At 52.8% G+C, this 20342-nt stretch overlaps 2 protein-coding genes across 5 annotated transcripts; both read right to left on the bottom strand.

Annotated features, from left to right (window-relative positions):
* Positions 1–2014: 2014 nt before the first annotated feature.
* Positions 2015–8645, bottom strand: LOC119104570 (angiogenic factor with G patch and FHA domains 1). Of its 2 annotated transcripts, none has more exons than XM_037228297.1 (7): positions 8044–8645; positions 7277–7422; positions 5182–5488; positions 4455–4553; positions 4062–4139; positions 3242–3382; positions 2015–2601 (listed from the first exon to the last, which is right to left on the bottom strand). In XM_037228297.1, the coding sequence occupies exons 1-7, from the start codon at positions 8500–8502 to the stop codon at positions 2029–2031; spliced, it is 1803 nt and encodes a 600-aa protein (XP_037084192.1). In that variant the 5' UTR covers positions 8503–8645; the 3' UTR covers positions 2015–2028. The 2 variants fall into 2 exon arrangements, with proteins under 2 accessions (XP_037084192.1, XP_037084193.1); XM_037228298.1 differs by having other exon boundaries at positions 5206–5488.
* Positions 8646–8665: 20 nt separating this feature from the next.
* LOC119104569 (DNA-binding transcriptional regulator BolA-like) lies at positions 8666–16914 on the bottom strand. Of its 3 annotated transcripts, none has more exons than XM_037228296.1 (5): positions 16895–16914; positions 10206–10288; positions 9845–9946; positions 9367–9435; positions 8666–8823 (listed from the first exon to the last, which is right to left on the bottom strand). In XM_037228296.1, the coding sequence occupies exons 2-5, from the start codon at positions 10275–10277 to the stop codon at positions 8743–8745; spliced, it is 324 nt and encodes a 107-aa protein (XP_037084191.1). In that variant the 5' UTR covers positions 10278–10288; positions 16895–16914; the 3' UTR covers positions 8666–8742. The 3 variants fall into 3 exon arrangements, with proteins under 3 accessions (XP_037084191.1, XP_037084189.1, XP_037084190.1); XM_037228294.1 differs by lacking the exon at positions 16895–16914 and adding an exon at positions 12483–12557; XM_037228295.1 differs by lacking the exon at positions 16895–16914 and adding an exon at positions 12513–12548.
* Between the last annotated feature and the right edge of the window lie 3428 nt (positions 16915–20342).

The raw sequence follows: 20342 nt of genomic DNA, 5'->3' as shown, positions 1-20342 counted from the left end.
TCCATTTGTGTTATCAGTAGAACGTGCTGCGCGGAATAACCCTCAGCAAGCTACTTTATCTAGAGGACTCTTCAGCATTTTTTAATGTAGGAAAGGCATTCGGGCGCATAACGTTGCCGAGACGCTGGTCGCGAATAGGACGGGGCGGACTCGCGGGAATGACTTGCCTCGAAGGGAATGCAATGTGACCAGGTCGAGGATACTGTGGCACATTTGGGTGCTTGTTCATTGTACCGTCGATTTTGAGCAATAAAATTTGTACCCTTCGTGTCTGGACACACAGGTTCAGTTTTTTTAACCGTTTCTGTGGTACAGGGATGGACAATGAATTGGTGAATTACAGAATGTTGGAAGACGAGTCGCATTTAGTCCCAAAATCTAACCTGCCTATCATTAAAATCTCCTGACATCGAGGTCCCAAAGTAATCGCTTTCCGTTGGGCTTGGAATAGAATGAACAAAATGGAGGCTATTTACTAGTAGTGCGCTTCGGAGGGATAAACCATTCCTTGTGACGTCACGAAATTCCTCACGCCGTCCTCACGACGGCACGAAATCCTCATGACCGTTCGGACATATCCAACGCGGATGTTTGATGCCTTTAAGTGTGAGTGTGAGCCTGAAAACGACAACAGAAATATCCAAGTGCACCCACTATATTTCCTATTTTAAATTTATCCACACATTCTCCTTCCCCACAGGAGCCGTAATGTTGATGGGCAATCCACGGAAGGTGCTTCACCGCTTTCATGTCGTTCTGCAGAGTTTTTCGAGAAAAATCCCCGTTGTGCGCTCGCCAAGCGGCCAAACTTCAGTTTCTCCACAGCTATATGGAACCCATGCTTTCCGAACGCACATAACAAACTGTTCATGCGCATCAAGCAAACACATTTTAGCAGAGGCAAAGCTGTCCGTCCCGTCCCGTCCGGTCCCATTTGACCGTCCCGATGGCTTAGTTGGTTAGAGCGCCCCGCCCCCCCCCCCCCCTCCCCCCCCCCATCCATCCACCGTGGCAGGGTGGGTTCGGGCCGCTATAAGCGCCCGCTATTCGCCCTTGACAGGTGTAGCGTGCGGGCAGTGGCAGCGGTCCCGATGAGTCAGATGACGTCAGGGAGTAAGACGGACCGCGCCGAGCATTGCAGTAGTTAAACTTTTGCCACCAGATCTTGCGGTACACCTGGAATTGCACCATCAAATGGTGGGGGTCAGGGCCCACACAAGCACTGTTTAGCGTGAGCTCTGATACCAGAAACCCAGCTACTTAAATCGCCGATTATATCCCCCATACTTAAATCGCCGGGTCCGATTAAATCTGTAAGGTCTTAACAGCCCTTTGCCCCGCCCACCACGTGAGCTCCGCCTTACTACTAAGAGGCTTAACGTTCCGCGCGTCTGCTGCAGTCGGTAGCGGCGCAAGGGCGCTTCTGACGCTGTGCCGCAGTGCACACCTGCTGTGCGGATCAGGCGCACTTTCCAGGCGCTGGCCGCGCGGCCAGGGCTGGACGGGCCGACAGACCGGCGCCGCTGCTCCGCTCTCTCCCGGCCTTCGTCCATAGGTTCTCCATTCCAGGCGGCGCGGATGGAGCTCAGATAACCCACTAGGAGGGACTTGTATCACCATCGAACGCGTGCAATGCTGATGTCCTGGAGCCCGACACTATCAGAAAGGTTTCTCAACAAAATGATAATTGTAGTGTGATTGATGTGTTAACAGTTCATTGGTTAACTGTCCAATAAAACTGAACTCCGGGGCACAACTGCACTCAAACTATGGCCTGCACCCGAGAATGTCTTGTGCTAACTTTCTGAATGTCCTCACACAAACAATAAATCTTCAGATGTGTATTAAGTCACAATTGGCTTGATCACAATCAACAGTATATAGCCGGTGCGAAACTGGAACACCAGCACAACTGAAACACTCGTGGTCACGCACATCACAACTGATCACGGCGCGCCCGGCAACCACGCCCCTCCACACCCTCCCCCCCCCCCCCCCCCCTCCCCGCTAGACACACGCACACAGACGTCACACTAGCTTGCGGAAGCGCTCTTGCGTCTTCTGCCACACCTCAGTCTTGCGCTTCTCCGCCAGACCGGCAGATGGCAGCACCGGCTCCCGGCAGCCGAGGCCCCGCCTCTCGCCGCGTTCCTCGACGCTGATTGGCTCGACGGCGCCCTGGCCGGCGGCTCCCAGCCCGCGGCCCGCTTGCCAGCCCATCTGCTGCAGCAGCTGGAAGCCCTTGTTCTTCGCCGGAATCGCTCGCGTAACGTCGGCAGTCTCCGTCTTCTCGGCCGAGTGGACGGAGCCTTTCGCCAGGCGCCGCGCCGCTGCCCTGTCCGCGTAGCCGCGAGACGCGCCGACTGCAGCGCCATCTCCCGCGCGCAGGCCGTACTTCCGCTTGATGCGATCGGCCACCTGGCGGCGCTGCTGCCGGACGTCGCCGTTGCCCGGCGCGGGCCGCAGGGGGGCGGGCGGCGCCTGCGTGTGGCCCGGCTCGCAGTCCAGGCATGTGTCGTTGGCCGCGTGCACGTGGCACACGAGGCACGTGGAGCCCAGACGGAGTCTGCAGCCGTGCGGGAGCGAGGTGTCCTCGGATTCCTGCCGGCCACGTCACGTCAGGTTACGTCACGTCACGTCACGTCACGTCACGTCACGTCACGTCACGTCACGTCACGTCACGCCAGGTTGGGTTAACAGTCAGACCCCAATGTGCTGTCTCCATGCGCCGACATATGGCAAGTGCCAGGGACATCATGCGCCAGAGACCAGATGTGTGTCAGAGATCAGACATGTGTCAGAGACCACATATGTGTCAGAGCACACATGTGCAATCCCCACAGGCTGTTCGACCAGCGGCGTCGACAACAACGCTATACTTTCGCCGCGGGGGTTTTGACAGGCTCACATAATTGCGAACTGGTGAAATGAGACAAATCAGTTCATATAGGAGAAGTGGCTTGACGATGATGCAGCACATTAAAAAGCAGGACGCATCAATCAAGCTCAACCATGGAGGCTAGTGCCACGAAGCAGACATGACACACGATGTCTTCGCGTCCTTACTGATGGGCTGACAAGAATAACATACCACCATAGACTAGACATACCGGCATAGAAAGAGGTGGAGCTCCGCGTTTATGAACAACACATCAAACCAAACACCAAATTTCTGCGAGATGGGAAGAAAGAAAGGTCATTTTGTTTTTTGTTTCTATAACCTTCGAGCACGCTAGCTGACCTGTTTGGCAACGGATATGCGCCGACCGTCGACAAACGTGCCGTTTCTGCTACCGAGGTCCCGGATGTAGAAGTCGTTCTTCTCTACCTGGTAGCCGATAATGGCGTGGAACTTGCTAAGGCTCGTGTCGGCCAGGTACAGCTGAGGACGACGCCCGTGAGACTGTCAGCAATCCGCCGCCAGCATCGACCTCCCGGACATCTATTGTTCGACGTCCAGCTGGCACCTCGCCAACCAGTATGGACCGATTACCCGTTCGAAAGCGGCTGGTCTTGAACAAAATTACTAATTTTATCATTATTATTATTATTATCATTATTATTACCATTCTTATCATATACATATACTACACAATAAATACACACATATATATATATATATATATATATATATATATATATATATATATACGCGTACATCTGATGCCGGCTTTCAGTATACTCAAGGGAACACTCCGTTGGTGTAAGTCGGCTCAACAAGACCTGAAGGAAACATCAACGTTCCAGCCACCGAAATAATTCCGATCACCATCGCACTTTCAAACACCCGCAACTTCTCCATACCAGCAACAAACAGCACCGAACTGCCGACTGTGAACTCCTGACTGAGACTGGCTGAGGCTGAGACACCTGACTGCATAGAATGCTGGTGTTCCTGGGCGCATCCAACGACCGAGCCGATCCGCCGCGGACAGGCTGTGCGGGCCCCGAGCGAGTATGGCCCTACAGGACAGCTGGGCCAGTACCGTACCGCTGGGCCAGCTGGGCCAGTACCGCGCTGGCGCTGACTGAGCTGGGGGGGGGGGGGGGTGTGACGTCACCTGCTGCGAGGGGTCGCGGCCCACCGTCAGTCCGTCCATGGTGGCCACGTGTAGCGAGCCCACCCGCAGGCCGTCCACCTGGCGACAGGTGGACACGTCAGCCAACCCGTCCACATACGTACACACGCCACTCAATTTCAACCGCGGACAGGTGGATAGGTCATCAACTGTCAACAAGTAGACAAGCTCATCAACCGCGGACACGTGGACATGCTCATTAACCGTGGATAGACAGACATGCTCATTAACCGTGGACAGATAGACATGTTCTTTAACCGTGGACACGTGGACGTGCTCATCAACCGCGGACATGATCATTAGTTGTGGACATGAACCCGTCACAGGCCCGGGGATCAGCCCAAGGGCCCGCGGAGCAGGGGCGGCCGGACGTACCTGCGTCTCCGTGACGATCATCCTCAGCCAGGGCGGGTCGCGGACGGCCTGCGGCGACCTCGGCCCGCTCTGGATCACGGCCGGCGTCGGCTCCACCGGCTGCCGGCACGGCCGGCGGACGGTCACCTTCTCGCGTAGGGCCGGCGCTCGCGGCGGGGGCCACGCGCGCCACGGGCGCGCTCGGACCCGCCACCGTCCCGCTGGCGTGAGGTTCTACGTTACTCTTTTGGCAATACGTGGGCGTGGCGAGGCAAAACTTGAGAAAAGACCGAGGCAAGGGCAATGAACAGATCAGATTTTGCCGGCGGATCCGTCGTAAGGCACGACGCAACACGGAAGGTAAATTCAACACTACGGGTGTAACCAACGACCTAAGGTGTTCTCTAACACACAGGGGAACCTTCCACTGGTGTAACCAACAGCCTCAGCGTTTTTTGAGCACGGCCTTTGTTAGACAACTGGCCACACTATCTCCCGGATCAGCGCCCGTGCCGTTGGGTTGTGTGCTCACACATCAGCTGTTGCAACCGCCGGGTTCGCCACAGCCCGGTGCGGACAGGACTACGGCAGTCAAGGTCCCAAGACTCAGCTTCAACACACAACCCCAACTTTCACCAGATTCAATGCTGAGGTCCTGATTTGATTTTGTGGATCCACCACCAATACCAAAACCCAGGATGCTTATTTGAATCTGGGGCCCAGTAGCGGAGCCCAGGCGCACGCTCACCGTTTCCGTGACCCAGCCACTGACCCCGTAGGCAGAGTAGTCTGGCGGGGACGTCGGTCGCGCCCGCCGCATCCTCTCCGCCGTCCAGTACTCCAGCACGGCCCGGCTGGCGGCTCCTGTCCCCTCCTCGGCCTCCGCATCGTCCTCAATCTCGCCCTCCTCCAGCTCCTCCCCGGAGCGGCGACGGCGCGGCGGCTCGGCCGGGTCAGAGGTCACGTCGGAGGTCAGGTTAGAGGTCACGTCCGCGTCCGCTTGCTCCCCGTTCGGAGACGGCTCGTATACGTAAGACTCACTGTCCGGGTCATACCTGTGGGCAGAGGGTTCTACTGTTGGCAAGCACGGATGAGAGGAGCATGGTATATAGCCCCTTCCCTCTTCTTCAGACGTAGGCTATCAGTTTTGTTCTATATCATAGAACACTTGGAGCATAAACACCCATAGGCTGAGACCAGCTTTGGCGACAAACTATACGTCAGTAACGCTACCGCCACTTTGTCCAAAAGATGCAAAAGAAGATCGCGGACGGGTGTCAGCTCCAACACTGCTTGCCTGCCCTCCCGGCGAAGAAGTGTGGCTTTCCTCGGAGACGCTCGCGCGCAACTGACCTCGCATGTCTCCGTGGCGTGAATAACCAATGAAACACAAGGTGACGCCGGGTGTCTCTCGGCTTTTACGTCAGCGTCAATGTCACAAACGTTTACTGCGCAAGCTGGAGCACTAATTTCACCAGTTGGAGTGAGTGCACACCTGGGGGGAAGGGAACTCAACATGACTGACAAGGGTCAGGGAGTCGCCTTAAACCGTGAGGCGTCCCCATGAATTCCAGTTCAATCTGCAGTCCTTGAACATAGCATTTCCACATCACTGCCTTGTGTCTCTCCGGTCCGTTATCGAGTACCACAGCGCGGTTTGGTCTGGCGCTTCGCCTTTTTAACTGGAACGGCCGGAAAGCATCATCCAGTATAACCCATCCACCCACCTATGACCCAACACAAATGCCCGACTTGGCTGGCTTGCACACCCTACAGCCCAGTCATGGTCTGGGACAGGATAAAATCCTCAATGCACACTCCATCCTCGATAAAACCACGCTCCACGAATCAAATCTGTGTGTTCCACGAGCGATCCGACAGCACATATCATGTCTTCTCCCGGTTTTACGCACCAGCCCCGCGAATCCCAGTTGACAGTCAGCACCCTTCAAAATTCGCCATTCAGTCACAGTCCGCCCACGTATTATAGCTTCCTGAGTTCGTCTTCCACCTCGCATTTCTTCTGTTCACCCCTCCATGCCAATAATTCCGCCTTCCGTCACTACAGTTCCACAGAAGGGATGCACTGAGACTACTGAAGGTATGTACTGTATGCCGACATCGGACTTTTACCAACGTAGGTGCATAATGATGACACTCAGTCGTGTATTCTGACTTCGCCCGCCGTATGGATATGTACCCGCCGATGATCCCACCATTGCCACTATACATTAAACAACAGTGCAAACGCCACTTCACCATCTTCCTTTCTGATTTTGCAGTTTTATTATCTCTACTGACAACTCAATATGGTTAAACATTTATAACGCCCATGGTTGTAACATGAAGCTCACTGGTCTCCAGTCATGTGTACTCCGCCAGAAAGACAACAAGTTCAGCGGCAAGCCCGGCGGTGCGGTCGTGGTAAATGGTCTCGGTGTCGTCCCGTACTGCACCATTCCTGAGAAGCGGCTGAAGCCCGGCGGTGCAGTCGTGCTAAATGGTCTCGGTGTCGTCCGGTACTGCACCCTACCTGCGAAGCGGCTGAAGCCCGGCGGTGCAGTCGTGCTAAATGGTATCGGTGTCGTCCCGTACTGCACCCTCCCTGCGAAGCGGCAACATATGCTACCGTGGCACACTTACCTGGCCGGGTCCCCGTGTCAGTCTCTGACCTGAGACCGTAGCACACTTCCCTGGGCGGGTCCCAATGGCAGGGCATCTGACCTAAGACCACGGTACGCTTCCCTGACCGGATCCCAGTGGCAGGGCCTCTGACCTGAGCTAGGCAGCGGCTGGAAGCGTTGCCGTGGAACAGGCACCAGCCTCCGCGGAGGCGCACTGACCTGAGGTAGTAGCCCGAGGTGCCGTCGTAGTACATCTGGCGACCCGGGTCCCAGTAGTAGCCGGAGTCGTGGTCGTAGTAGAGCCCGGTCTCTGGTTGGTAGGCTAGTCCAGACGGCTCCAGCTGAGCCGCCGTCTCCGCCGCCGCCTGGCGGCCACACGTGACGTCACAGTGACGGTGGGGCAGCGCCACCAGAGCCGGAAGCGGTGTCCTGCCACTGCCGGTCCGGTCCGGTCACCGGTTCATCCCAGTGGGGTCCGATGACGGCCTGAACTCACCAGCCAGCCGTGGAAACATCTCATTTGCATGGGGAGGGGGCAGGGAACTTGTTTAAAACATAAGTGTGTTTTCTACATGAGCTTAATCCTGCATCCACACATGCTCTGCTTTTAACTGCCGAAACGCAGGAAACGGAGCCACAATCATATGAAGCCGCCCATGGATTGTGGGGGTCAGGTTACCCGGCGCTGACAAACTCAGCACTGCACCTGAGGAACACGGCACATGATTTTGCGAAAAGGGCTTTGGGGTTGGGCCGCTCTGCAGACGCACCATATTGCGAACCAGACAGCGTGCACACCAGAAACGTGGACTTGCGTTGGGTCACCTATCTAACGCGCCAGACACGAGGCAGGCCAAGAACATTACAGATCCGCACGCTGTCTCAGACCCGCACGCCACCTTACGCTCCCTCCCCCTCCTCCTCCTCCTCCTCGCGTGACGCTCCAAATCCCCACGCTGGCCCCAGGGTCACACCCCCGCTCCCACCTGTTTGATGTCCTCCACTATGGCGGCCGGGTCCAGCTCCGGCTGGTCGGGGTCACGGCGCATGCGCAATGCGGCGTTCTCCCGCTCCAGCCGAGCCAGGCGCCGCTTGAGGCCGCGCAGCTCCTGCCGCTGGCGCCGACAGCGCGTCACGAGTGTCGCAGCGTCCTCCGTCTGCCAGTCTTCCGACGACGACGACGCGCCGCTGTCGCCCGGTGTGACGTCACACGGCGTGGGGGTGACGTCACTGGGTGACCGAGCGCCGCCTGAATCGTGGGGGGCTCGGCCGTCCTCGAACGCCACGTCGCTGCTGGGCGGCGCGGCCCCGCCGTCCGCGCCCGTGACGTCACCGTCGGCCGGCATGACGTCACCGAGCGCCGCCGGTCGCCGCAGGCTGTCGCGCTCCCGCGTCACGCGTTGGTCTAGCTCCAGCCTGGCCAGCCGCAGCCGCAGCCAGTCCATGCAGCGGGGCGGCGAACGACACTATCGCGCGCTGCCGCCGCAGAGCGACACTACCCGTCACTCACCGGCGCCGAACGCCGCATTCCACGTAACCAGTGTGGTGCACTATCAGACACTACGATCACTATCGCTACACGCTAGCAGTCACCATCAGCCACCCTGAGCACTAGCCGATGCCACTGTGCCACCGGGCGCACTACTCGCCGGCACAGCGGACACTGCAGCGGCCGTCGGTGAGCATTACTTGCCGAAGCCGCCCAGACACTTGGGGCTGGGCGACACACCGCCCTCCGCCGCCGCCCACTGCTCCGGAGTCTTGGCCTGCCGGCGGGGTCACGCGATCGGCGTCAGTCGGCAGCGCGTCCAGCTCCAGGCCCACAGACCCGGTGACTGAGACGGTGTTGCGATCAAGTCCATTTTGGAACGATTGACAGAGATACGCATGTACGGAAACGAGCCGAATGACGATGAAATCAAGACCTTTACACAAGCTGCTGCAAATACATCCCCATAACGACAAAATTCCACCATCCATAAATGCCCTTCCCCGGGTCGCAATGGACGAGTGGTCAGTGCACCAGACTCCCACGTCGGGAGCCCGGGTCCGAATCCAGGTTGCCCTGCGACTCCTGAGCGCTAATATGGTCAATGCAGTCGCTAGCGGTCCGTAACAGACGTGTCGATGTGCATCGCGTTCTCTTCAACAACAACAAGATCCATAAATCCCCTTAACGGGTTGTCCATAAAGCGAAGCAACTACGACAATGAACCCAAAAACGCTTGACACAGTGGTCCGCGCCGCCCGCGGGCCGGCCTCCGCGGAGGCGCCCGTGCCGGGCCCGCCTGCGGGTCCGCCTCTCTCACCACGATAGAGAGGGCGTGTACACCGGCGGCCAGCTCGTCCCGCAGCAGGCCGTTCACCAGGCGGTGACGCTGCCGGTCCGGTCAGGTCAGGTCAGGTCAGAACGGGTGGAGCAGGAGTCATAGCGGCGCACTGTGTGAGGTGCCAATTCAAAGACCCCAGCTGGCTGCTGCGCACGACATAGCCAGGAAAGCCGCCGCGACTCCCGAAACGTGAGCGTAAGAGCGCCAGGGGCGGATGAGGAAGGCGATGATGATGATGATGATTGGGGCTGTGGGGCGCGCCGACTACAACTGAGGTTTGGAGAGAGAAGACGATAAGCCGTACAGCACTAGCTGGCTGCCGGTGACACCAGCTAGTAACAAATGACACTGGCTGGCACCAGCAGAAGTCGTGTGACACCAGTCGAAAACTGCTTTTTTGCAATGGCTCATGATAGGTGGTTTCAATTCACGTCAGTTAACACGTGTTGGCACCAACCTGGATGGGCGGCTTCCTGCTGAACGCCTCGCTGACCACCACCACCTTGAAGTGCGTCTCCGATCCTTTTGGCACGTTGTGCATAAACGACTCGTTGATGACCTGAGGCACGCGGGAGGTGGTGACGTCACGCAAAGACTTTCTCGCGGAGTGTCACCAGCGCTGGCCGCATGACAGGCAGACGAGGCTGCCTTTTTTAGTTTTCGTAATTTGCATCAAAAACACAATGCTGCTGCCTACTAGTATTACACAAGTGTTGACAAGCACTCAAAAAGCAACACAGGACCACTTATTGGATGTCAATTGCAGACAGCGTCACCCCTACTAGAAACCCAGGCAACAGGCAAGTTAGGCTCCTCACCTCCAGATGGCTGGGCTTCAGCTGGGACAGTTTAGATTGGATGGACCTGGAGACGGGGCCTGACGCAGCCATCAGGAGTACAGCTGTAATGACAATGCCAAAATCTCATCAGCTGGCACATGCACAACTCTGAGCATACCTCAGAGCATACCTCAAAGCACACCTCAGAGCAGACCTCAGAGCACACCTCAGAGCACACCTCAGAGTGCACCTCAGAGCATGCCAATGAGCACACCTCAGAGCACACCTCAGAGCACATACCTGAGCACACCTCGAAGTGCACCTAAGAGTATACCTCAGAGCACACTTCAGAGCACATATCTGAGCACACATCAGAGCACACCTCAGAGCACGCCTCCTTCATGATTCACACAGCCAACATTCTGGCACAGGTAATATGCACATGGGAGGTGTAACAACTGTAAGCACATCAGGACTTAAAAGCCGTCCATGACGCCCATTACGCATGTGCGGTCATTTCCGCACACGTGCATGCACACGTACACATGCACACACATGCACACACACAGCTTACACACTGGATATGCTGAATGGACCACTCGCCCCCCCCCCCCCCCCCCCCCCAGCCCCGGTTACACTCTGCTAAGCACCGTGTCCTCCAAGAGGGTAATGTCTGTCTGACCACTTACTGAGCTAGACATGTGAAACAGAGACCAGCCTGTTGCTTGTCACCCCAAGAATTAAATGACATCACATTTCAGGGCTTTAAATTATCCCATGATTTGTAATGTAATTGTACCAAAGTGTGATATTACGCTGCTCAGCGTCTCCCCCCCCCCCCCCTCCAGCCTGTTGCTAGGTTTTGGTTCTTTACATAAAGAAACTCTCCCTCTCCATGCATGAACAGTATACAGATGACCTTTTACACACTCAGTTAACTCAGTTAGACATTGAGAAGAAAAGCAATGTATTCATAATGCCTGCCTGTGATTGTATGCCTTTACGGAAGACGTGCGCCTTCCGTTTTCTGCTTTTCCCGGTGCCCGTGAAAACAAAATGGACATGTGACAGGGCAACATGGATCTCAGTACCATGGGTGGGCATAGAAAGGTGGTCAAGCCCTGACCATGGATAAGTGTAAATGCAACTGCCTAGCCAGTTACACTTCACCTGAAAATCCTTTTCCTTTCCACGTAAATTCTAATATATAGGCAGCTCCTATGCAGTCACAGTGATCCTACTCACTCTTTGGCTGCTGCCAATATTTTCCAAAGCTTATCTGCTTGATACTGTTTTGTGGGGTGGCACTTCTTGTAAATTATTGGGGGGATGAAAACCAAAGACAGGACAACTAAACACCCCATTTTTTCTTACCACATTTAGCCCCCTTCATGTTGATTAAGGCAAGATGTTTTTAGTCTTTGTTTAACTGACACCTCTTTAATTAAAGCAGCACTGAAGCCATGCAAGGGTGGACCCACGCAGCAGGCACTGGATGCATACATCTCTTCTGTTAGGCAAGTGAAGGCCCCCTCCAGAGGCCACCTTAGGGCACCCATGGCACTCTTCTGACTGCCATGGACTTAGGTCATCTCCATGTCCCAGAGCTTTTCACTTTGGCCTGACAAACCATTATGTGTCTTATGGCCCTTTGCATATAAAGTTTATGCATCATTTATCTGCTCAGCTCCTATGGTTTTAATGGTGGTGACAGCAACTATGACTTTTTGTTATGAAGTAGTATTAATGCCACTTCCAGAAACATCAAAGAAGTCTTAGTATTATGGTCATCTTTCTACCTATGTTTCCTGTAGTATTCTAGCCAACAGCATTGGGGGTGCCGAGCCAACATTGGGAAGCACAACTTAACATAGGGGGTGGGGCAGGGCCCCTGCAAAATGATACAACTTGATACCTGTGCTGTTTGTTCTGTTTAAATATAAACTTTTTGGTGACAAGGGCACTCTGCCATATTGCACAAGCCACACCACCAAACTCTTGCTGAAATATGTCACCAGCTCACACACAGGGTCAAGAACTGGCAGAGCAAGAGGCCCATTCAGACTGACGACAGAGCTTTATGGGTCATTAACATGAATAATGATTAACATCGATGATGGCAACAGTTATCTTTAGTCAGGTTGGTGTATATGTACCCAAAGCAGCAACACAAATACCAAGTTCTTCGCAATATGAGGTAGCTGGACCCAGCTACAATGTAAACAAACTGATGCTGGGTTTTTCAAAGCTATATGTTTACGGATGAACAGACGTTTTCGAGGTCCACACATTATATGTTAGGGTTACAAAACGTACCAAGCGCCGCCTGTACGCGCTACGACCCACCAAGTTAGCTTTTGGATAAAAGTGTTTGTGATGATACAAGGCCCCGTAAGAAAAGGAAAGTCGCTGGCGAGTCTCGCTTCATCTTCGCTTAACGTTAGCATGACGTCACTGGCTGCAAACTTCAATGCGTGGTGGGCCGCTAAACGTCAAACGTCACACTGACGGGTAACCGGAGCATCGAAATATTCGTACTGCTAATGAAAAATCTGTTAGCTTTGTACATGCTATATAATAGGTGTATATGACCAGCAATCCGATTGCGTTGAATTCTATGGCGAATATGATGATGTGCCATGCAAGCCTGGGCGGAACACCTTCCAATTGCCATGGTATGAAAATGAAGACGTACTCACGAGAAATAGTCCCAAATTGCCGGCAAGAACACCGGGCTATATTCATACCCAAAACTAACAATTGTTTTAGTGGCAGGCATATATGACCAGTAAGTCGGTGGTGTATAACTTGACGATGAGTACGATGATGTGCGGGGCAACATTAATTAGCAATTAGCCATTACAATGTTCTTCGGCCTCACGGTCTTTCCACCTGTGGCCGCGCCGCCGCCAGTGGTGCGAATGAGGGGTGAGTGGTTGGCAGGTCTGTTGTCTGCTGCAGTGCGTGCCACCGCGCCACGTGACCTACGGGGGCCAGTCGTGCTCTGTCCTTACCTGTGCGCGGAGCCGACAGCCGCTCCATACCTGTTTGCGCAATCATTGCGAATGTCAAGCCATGCGTGTTGTGGTCTTGAGGAGTTTGTGTGCGTTTCTATGCTGAAAGTCAAAAAGGCATGTCGGTAGGATTACTAATAGTCAAACCAGGGTGCAGATCACAATATATATAAATGTATACATACACACACACACACACACACACACAACACACACACACACACACACACACACACACACACAACACACACACACACACACACACACACACACACACACACACACACACACACACACACACACACACACACACACACACATATATATATATATATATATATATATATATATATATATATATATATATATGTATATATATATATATATATATATATATATGCCTGTGGTGCCCTTGTTTTAAGCCGGAACAACGTTAACTACACTGTTGATGAGTCTGCGCGTTTAAGACGCGTGGCATTGTGCTTCAACGATTGCGTTCGCTCAACCCACGAGCATAGTTCATTTGCCCGCGACCATTCGACCTCCGCGATGACGTGGCCCCACAGACTGGCATGTGTACAAAGCATCACGAGTAGCACACGCGCCCGTGTGGACCTGTTCCATGGCTGGCAGTGTTTGGGGCTCAGTTGTCACTGGTCCAGTCCTTCGTAGCAAAACTGGTGCCTCGTAACAAAAGATGAGCTTTCCTTGTTTGATACAGCTGCCTGCAGCACTGCGCTACGTAATCTTGCAAACAAATACAATCAGTGCTCGGCGTAGAACGATAGCCGACCCCCCATATCGGCGCAGGGGCGACGCAAGTTCTCCAAGTTGGGAGGGGGGAGGGTGAAAGCCATGCTGGTTGCTTCTTTACGGTCAACGCCCTTGGGACGAATGATAAAGTATAAAGAAGAAATTGGGGGCTCATCTCCCCTCCCTAGCACACGCGCTTTTGCGCAAGCGCAGTCGCTTCCCGAGGCGATTGAACTTCAGCGGCTCGACCGAATAAAGGCTGGCATTTACATGGTCACGCTTGTTGTTCGGTTCCACCTGACTGACTCGCGGAACTATGCATCAACCAGCAATAATTTTCCAGTCGTTGTTAAGAAAGTTAGCGTAATCTTCAAGATACCTTCCCCAACAGCTCACGCGTGCACGTTTTTGCTCTTCACACTGACTGTATTTCAACTGCCAGGTATGTACACCTGCAATCAGCATACCATTTCACACCCAAAGAATTATACGCATTCGGTTCTCTGGACGTATGCACCTCCCTCAACAGCTTGTACATTATCAGTGCAAAGGTAGTCCGATGTCCTGACCGCCCATATCTAGCGCAGTTCCAATCTCATTTCATTGTAGTGGTTGGCTGCATGAGCCTGCAAAGCCGGCCATAACGTTCGATGTTGAATTCTACGCGACTGGCTTGTGGTAATATGCACCTACCGCCAACAGGCTGTCCCGGCCATCTCGTGTAAGTCTCGTAGGTACAGATTCTCTTCTCTAGGCCATTTATTTGACTGGTTAGCGATGTTGGCAAAGGCTTGTACAACACACCTTCACACTTGTAATTACATTCTACGCAATCGGCTTGTTGGACATAGGCGCCTCCCTCTGGCGGTTTGTTCATCATGTGGCGCATTTATCTCATGTGGCGTATCTATCCGCCAGCATGGTGTTTTTTCCAATGTGCGTGTGCGGTTCATGTTTGCCACATTTGGCCCGAGCGCTCGTTCTGGGACACACCAGGACGATCAATAGGTAGTGGCGCTTTAAAAACACCGACCCTGTTGGAAGCGAAAAACAGTGGCAGTCACAGTTATAACGTTGGGATGCTCACAATCATAGAGACAGCCTGCTGTCGGAGGGACACTGAGACGGACAACGGCTATGGGGGGCCGTGTAAGTCTGGCGCGACGACTTCCTGAGATCCTCAGCCCTTTTCTATTGTATAACCTTGCGTTGTACTCACGTATCTTAAAGAAAAAGACATGTTGAAGAGTACGCACTTGTACGCTTCTCTGATTCGTTATGCGTCATGCATTCCTTTCGTGCTTGCATCGTATCGTAGTAAACAGCATACTTAATATACAAATAAGTCAGTGACGTGTCGTGTTGCGTGGCGTGCTGCCGTGTGCCTACCATTGCCCGACGTCTTTCAATGGATGGTTTGGAGTAAAACAGCCGATCAATAAATATCGTGCGGCCTGAATATTGTTCCATGAGGCGGGACGCGTCGTTGTCAGGTCCATGCTCAATGTCAATGGCTGTGCCCCGCATAGTTTCCGTATTGCGCGTGACTTGGGGGCGACTTAAAGCTCTCACGACTTCAATCGAATGCTTTTTGGCTCGATTGATTAAATGCGTCACAGATGTTTGACTCGGGGACTTCTCGCGGGCAGCGATGGAGTGGTGTGAGCCGGTGGGAGATTCCGGCGGGCCCACGGGCGAGGTCGGCGCGGTTCAGTGGTGATAAAGAGTGGGGGCTACGGGTTGATGCCGCGGTTGAGGCTTACCCAGATGGCTGCTATTAACTGGGGAGAAATTCCCGGTTATGCATAGCATATGGATGAACGGTTTCACTCATGATTCAAGGGCACGGTTACGCGTATGACCGCTGCACATAACCCGTAGACTGTGTGTAGCGACCACACTATAGGCGTCCCTTTAATATAGTCGGTGAACAAGCATACATGAGGCGGTACAAATATGTCAATGCTAGTTGCGGTGATCCGGTAAATTGACGTTTGCTGCTCGTGTCAGGACGAAGGCACCTGTTTCGTAAAAGCCCATGTCTAGTCTGTGAGCTAATATTTTCGACACAATTTGCAGCCGCTCCTAGTAAGTCGGTTGACAGGGTTTTGCTGCGATTGTCTGGATGATACTCGTCTGCGAATCAATACGGACGGCCAAAGAGCCAACGGCGTCACTAACAATGACATAGATGATTAATCCAGGCAAAGGCGATTATCGCCGGCAAACGTATTACCCGCAAGGGGTTTTTCTTTTGTGAGGTTCATTATTCGTGAGTACATTCACTATCTGCAGACTGTCGTTGGCCCGCAGTGGCCGCCATTCGTACTTCGGTGGTAGACAGGCGATGCCACATGACACCGCAAAGCCCCGAGGCAGGATCAATACGAGAGGCAGGAAAAGGATCGAGTGTTGCCAATCATAACCACTCATATATAGCCTCAATAACCTAACTGATAAATTTCACAAACGTGGTCATTCCAACGAAATGACTCTATTACTTCGTTGGCTGGTATTTATAAATGTACTCAAACATAAGTCACGGTGCTTGTTGATTTATGCAAGTTGGGGTTGGGAAACAATGCGATTGCCGTTCTGTGTCGGTGAGGAATCTGCCGAATGATCATAATGATGTTGCTGAGAAATAACGGGCAGTACTCATCGTTTCACGGACAACCAACAGGAGCAATGCCGTCTGAGAGCTACACAAGAAAAATGAAGAATACTAACTAGCAAAAGAAAATATTTCGCGGGACAATTGGCTGTGTAGGGATTTCCAATGTTCCCGCTGCCCTGAGCAGTTAGGCCCACGGCTGCAGCTGCGCCGCGTTGAAATACCGGCACCAAGGACGTCACCACTCCTTTCAGGGTGAATGTAAACTCGACTGATGGCAAAGATCATGAGGTGTCATATGAGTGCTACTTCCTGATGATGGCACTGACAGCGCAGCATATACTTACGTGGCGCTCACAGCGAAAATCGTTTTTGCGATAGCGGCGGGTTCACGTGACCACCGGCCGGGTGAGGATTTCACGCGGCCGGGTGACAGGGACTCGGCCTCGATACGCGATGGGCGTGAGCTGTGGGACGGCGAAATCGTGTGTGGTGCGATAGCGCCATGTGGCTTGTCCCTAGAACCACGCCGCTTGCGTTTGCGGTGGACGCGGCGGGTGCGGGGTTTGCGGTGATTCACGTACGTGTATCGGTGTAAAATGTGGTCTCCTAGTTCGTCATTGGTCGATCGAATAAACCTGCCTGGGCGTCAATGAGTTATCGGGGCGCATCCCGTTCAGACTTGATTCTGAGTGAGCCTTATGGAAAAATTAAGTCATACCATGCAGTTGGAAATGAAGAAGTGAATGCTTAATGAACAGCATGAAGACAGTTCACAAGCATCTGTGAAAATAAATCAGAATGAAATATTTTGCCCAAGCAACACTCCAAGCTATTTGGGTGAGGCCAAGCCATCGAATCACCAGAAGAATTTGTGCTATGCTGTGTGGACTGCTATTAATTTATTGGTGGTTCATTTACAAATCTCCAGTAAGTTCCTCTATGTGTGTGTGTGTGTGTGTGTGTGTTTGTGTGTGTGCTTAGGTGCATAGTCTCACAAAATGAGCTAAGGGTGGGCTGAACAGGGAAAGATGGCCAAACCTAACCCTTAAAGTATGCCAAGATATGTGTTTTCCCCAATTTTGTCCATGTTCTTCTCAAAGCTTGGGGGCAGGGTATATGCCACATATATGTCTAGATAAGAAATTATACCTGTGTTTACAGGATAGAACAACTGCTGCATGCGTTCTGCCTAGAGCAGAGCACCATTGGAATCCTTTTGTCCGCTGCCTTTAGTGCCTGATGAGGCCACCTAATGTCTTATGCATGCAAGGAAAGATAGGTCTGTAGGATTGAAAGTGGAGAAATTGTAGGAGAAAAGAGCTAGTACAAAAATCAGGGGATTAACTCATAAATATGATAAATATTTGTGAGGCATGTATACATTCAGGCTTATAATGTGTGATACCATGCAAGGTGAGCTTATTCTAGGAATGATTTCAGGAAGCTGGCAAATTGTCTTGAAATAACATGAGGGGAAGCTAGCTTTGTGGGTGAGAGATTTTTTAGAGACATTTCAAGTTAACTGGAAAAAGTGTGCTAATTTTGGCCTTCTCACCACATGCTTAGTGGAGAAACTTCTTACCAAAGGTTGGTTGCTCTCAAACAGAATCTAGAGGTGTCAGAGTGCTGCACAAAATCTTTTCATGCACGGTCATGATGGAAACATTTAGATATTGTCTCGGGTGTCCTGCCACGCCGGCCAAGCTTTGCGGGATATCAAGATCTTATCCCAGATCCTGGTGCACAAACTGTAGCTGCTGAAGCTTACCAACTTACCTGGTCCAGCCACTATCCATCCTATAGCTTATTGATGATGCTACCACTGCCTTTTCTGTATCTCCGATCTTGCAGCTGGCTATGTCCATGAGTGCTAGAAGGATTTTCAGAATGGAAGCCAGGAGGAGTAAGCCTGATTTGTGAGAACAGAAAGGTTAAGGCCCAACAAGTTATTTGCCATTGAGTCTGTCAGCTGTATTCTTCAAAGTTATGGAGTCTCAACAGGGACATATCACTCCAGCACATGGTTGAGTTGAAGCTTCTTGACACTGCTTGGCACAAATTCCTTCCATGGAGATTCCTTGTGCCTAAGCTCCTGAAAGTCACAAGGCATGGAGTGCATCAGAGGAGGGTGGGGAACTGGTTAACATTTACCTAGACTTCAGTATGTTCTTTGCTGGTGTGCTGGTGGCTCCTCCACCAACTCTGTGTATATGGGATCAAGGGTAAGCTCCTGCAATAGGTCAGAGCTTTTTTGCAGGCCAAAGCCCCTGGGAGGGTAGTACTGTATGGATTTCGGGTCAGACCAGGCACCTGTGGCAAGTGGAATCCTGCAGGTATCTGTTGCTGGACCTGCTCTATATATGACCTTTGTGAATGATCTTCCTTCTGAGCATGCTCATAGGGCTGTGAAGTCATTTGTAGATGACACCAAATTTCATGGTGTCCTGTCTAGGTCACTGCAGATGAGGCAGACATGGTTGTTCTGTGGAAGTGGTCAAGGAAGTGGCTGCTGCTGTTCAACACTTCCAAGGGCAAGGTCATGTGCAGCAGATGTTGACCACCACCAGTCATGTCTTCTGAATGGGACTAGAGTTGAAGAGGTGGCCCAGGAGGAGAACCTTGGCATTGCCTTGGATAAATGGCTCTGAGGTCTCTTCCACTCCTCTTGAGAATGTCAGTTAGGCTGAGCATGGTAACATCATATGGGGTCCCTTGAGAAAAGAGGGCCAGAAGTAAGTGGAAAGAGTGCAGCACAGGATGGCCCAACTGGGTAAGGATGTGAGGAGCATGACATGCTGAGGGAGACTTCAGCTTTTGAGGCTGCTTTCGCTGTACCATAAATGCTGACGGGGTGATGTGGCCACTGTGCTCCAAATGCTACATGGTGTGCACGCATAGATTGTTGTCCGCGCTGCCGCGCACACTGAGAGGCCATCGTTGGAGCTCCGTAAAAACGGAGTTAGACCATCGCACAGTAACACTCATCCAGCTACTGGGCAGTGAATGATTGGAATGTGGTGCCATTCGAGGTAGTCTCTGCATCCCCCATCGCACAGTTAAAGCCCGGAATGATTGGAATGTGGTGCCATTCGAGGTAGTCTCTGCATCCCCCATCGCACAGTTAAAGCCCGGACTGTATATCCACTGCACCCAACTAAGGCAAGGGATCCCAGAATGATTCCGAGTTATCTGTGAATTAGAGCTTGACGAATGACTGACAGTTTGAGAGTGGAACCAAATATCTGCAAATCCTGATGACTGTAAGGTAAGAAGTGCCTCTTGATTTCTTGCAACACAATACAATATTCCTCTGCAACACCATCTGCCAAGCTACGTGTGCTCACAGATGGAGAATATTGGTTAAAGTCGGTGTGGCAGGATGGTTATATCAAAACAAATATTTCACTGCAGCATTGTTAAAAGCATCGAACAGCAGTGTGTTTGACCACTGCCACACCTACCATGCCATGTCCTCCATCCACAGCTATGCCAACAGAACTAACTCTCTTGGTTGCACATGCTTGTGTGTAATCCCACCAGTCTGCACCAACAGAACATGACGCTTGTCACGTGCCGCCTGCCATTCACACGTGCGCGTGGGGCCAGTGGGCCCTGTCGCCGCCCTAACGGCCGCCTCCGCCGCCTCGCCAGGCGGAGATGGCGCAGCTGCATGCCATCGCGTTCGCCAGCTGTACCCTTGGTTGCACAGCCTCTCGCTGCGCCGCTACGTCTTCCCCGAGCGCAACAGCAGTCTGATCGAGCCGCAGCCGCCGCTGCGCCGAGCCCGGCCTC

This window comes from Pollicipes pollicipes, unplaced genomic scaffold (assembly GCF_011947565.3).
Source record: "Pollicipes pollicipes isolate AB1234 unplaced genomic scaffold, Ppol_2.1 Scaffold_6052;HRSCAF=7182_pilon_pilon_pilon, whole genome shotgun sequence".
Taxonomy (NCBI): Eukaryota; Metazoa; Arthropoda; class Thecostraca; order Pollicipedomorpha; family Pollicipedidae; genus Pollicipes; species Pollicipes pollicipes.
This window is presented reverse-complemented; position numbering and strand designations above follow the sequence as displayed.

Bases quoted from the DNA above. Each gene is read 5' to 3' on its own strand.
- LOC119104570 (XM_037228297.1), bottom strand. From the start codon at position 8,502: ATGGACTGGCTGCGGCTGCGGCTGGCCAGGCTGGAGCTAGACCAACGC. The intron at 3,383-4,061 runs GTGACGTCACAC...CGTCGTCCTCAG, and splicing joins GCCGCGACCCCTCGCAGCAG to CTGTACCTGGCCGACACGAG. The intron at 2,602-3,241 runs GTCAGCTAGCGT...CGTGGCCGGCAG, and splicing joins GCATATCCGTTGCCAAACAG to GAATCCGAGGACACCTCGCT.
- LOC119104569 (XM_037228296.1), bottom strand. From the start codon at position 10,277: ATGGCTGCGTCAGGCCCCGTCTCCAGGTCCATCCAATCTAAACTGTCC. The intron at 9,947-10,205 runs GTGAGGAGCCTA...CGCGTGCCTCAG, and splicing joins TGAAGCCCAGCCATCTGGAG to GTCATCAACGAGTCGTTTAT. The intron at 8,824-9,366 runs GTGAGAGAGGCG...CCCCGCCGGCAG, and splicing joins TACACGCCCTCTCTATCGTG to GCCAAGACTCCGGAGCAGTG.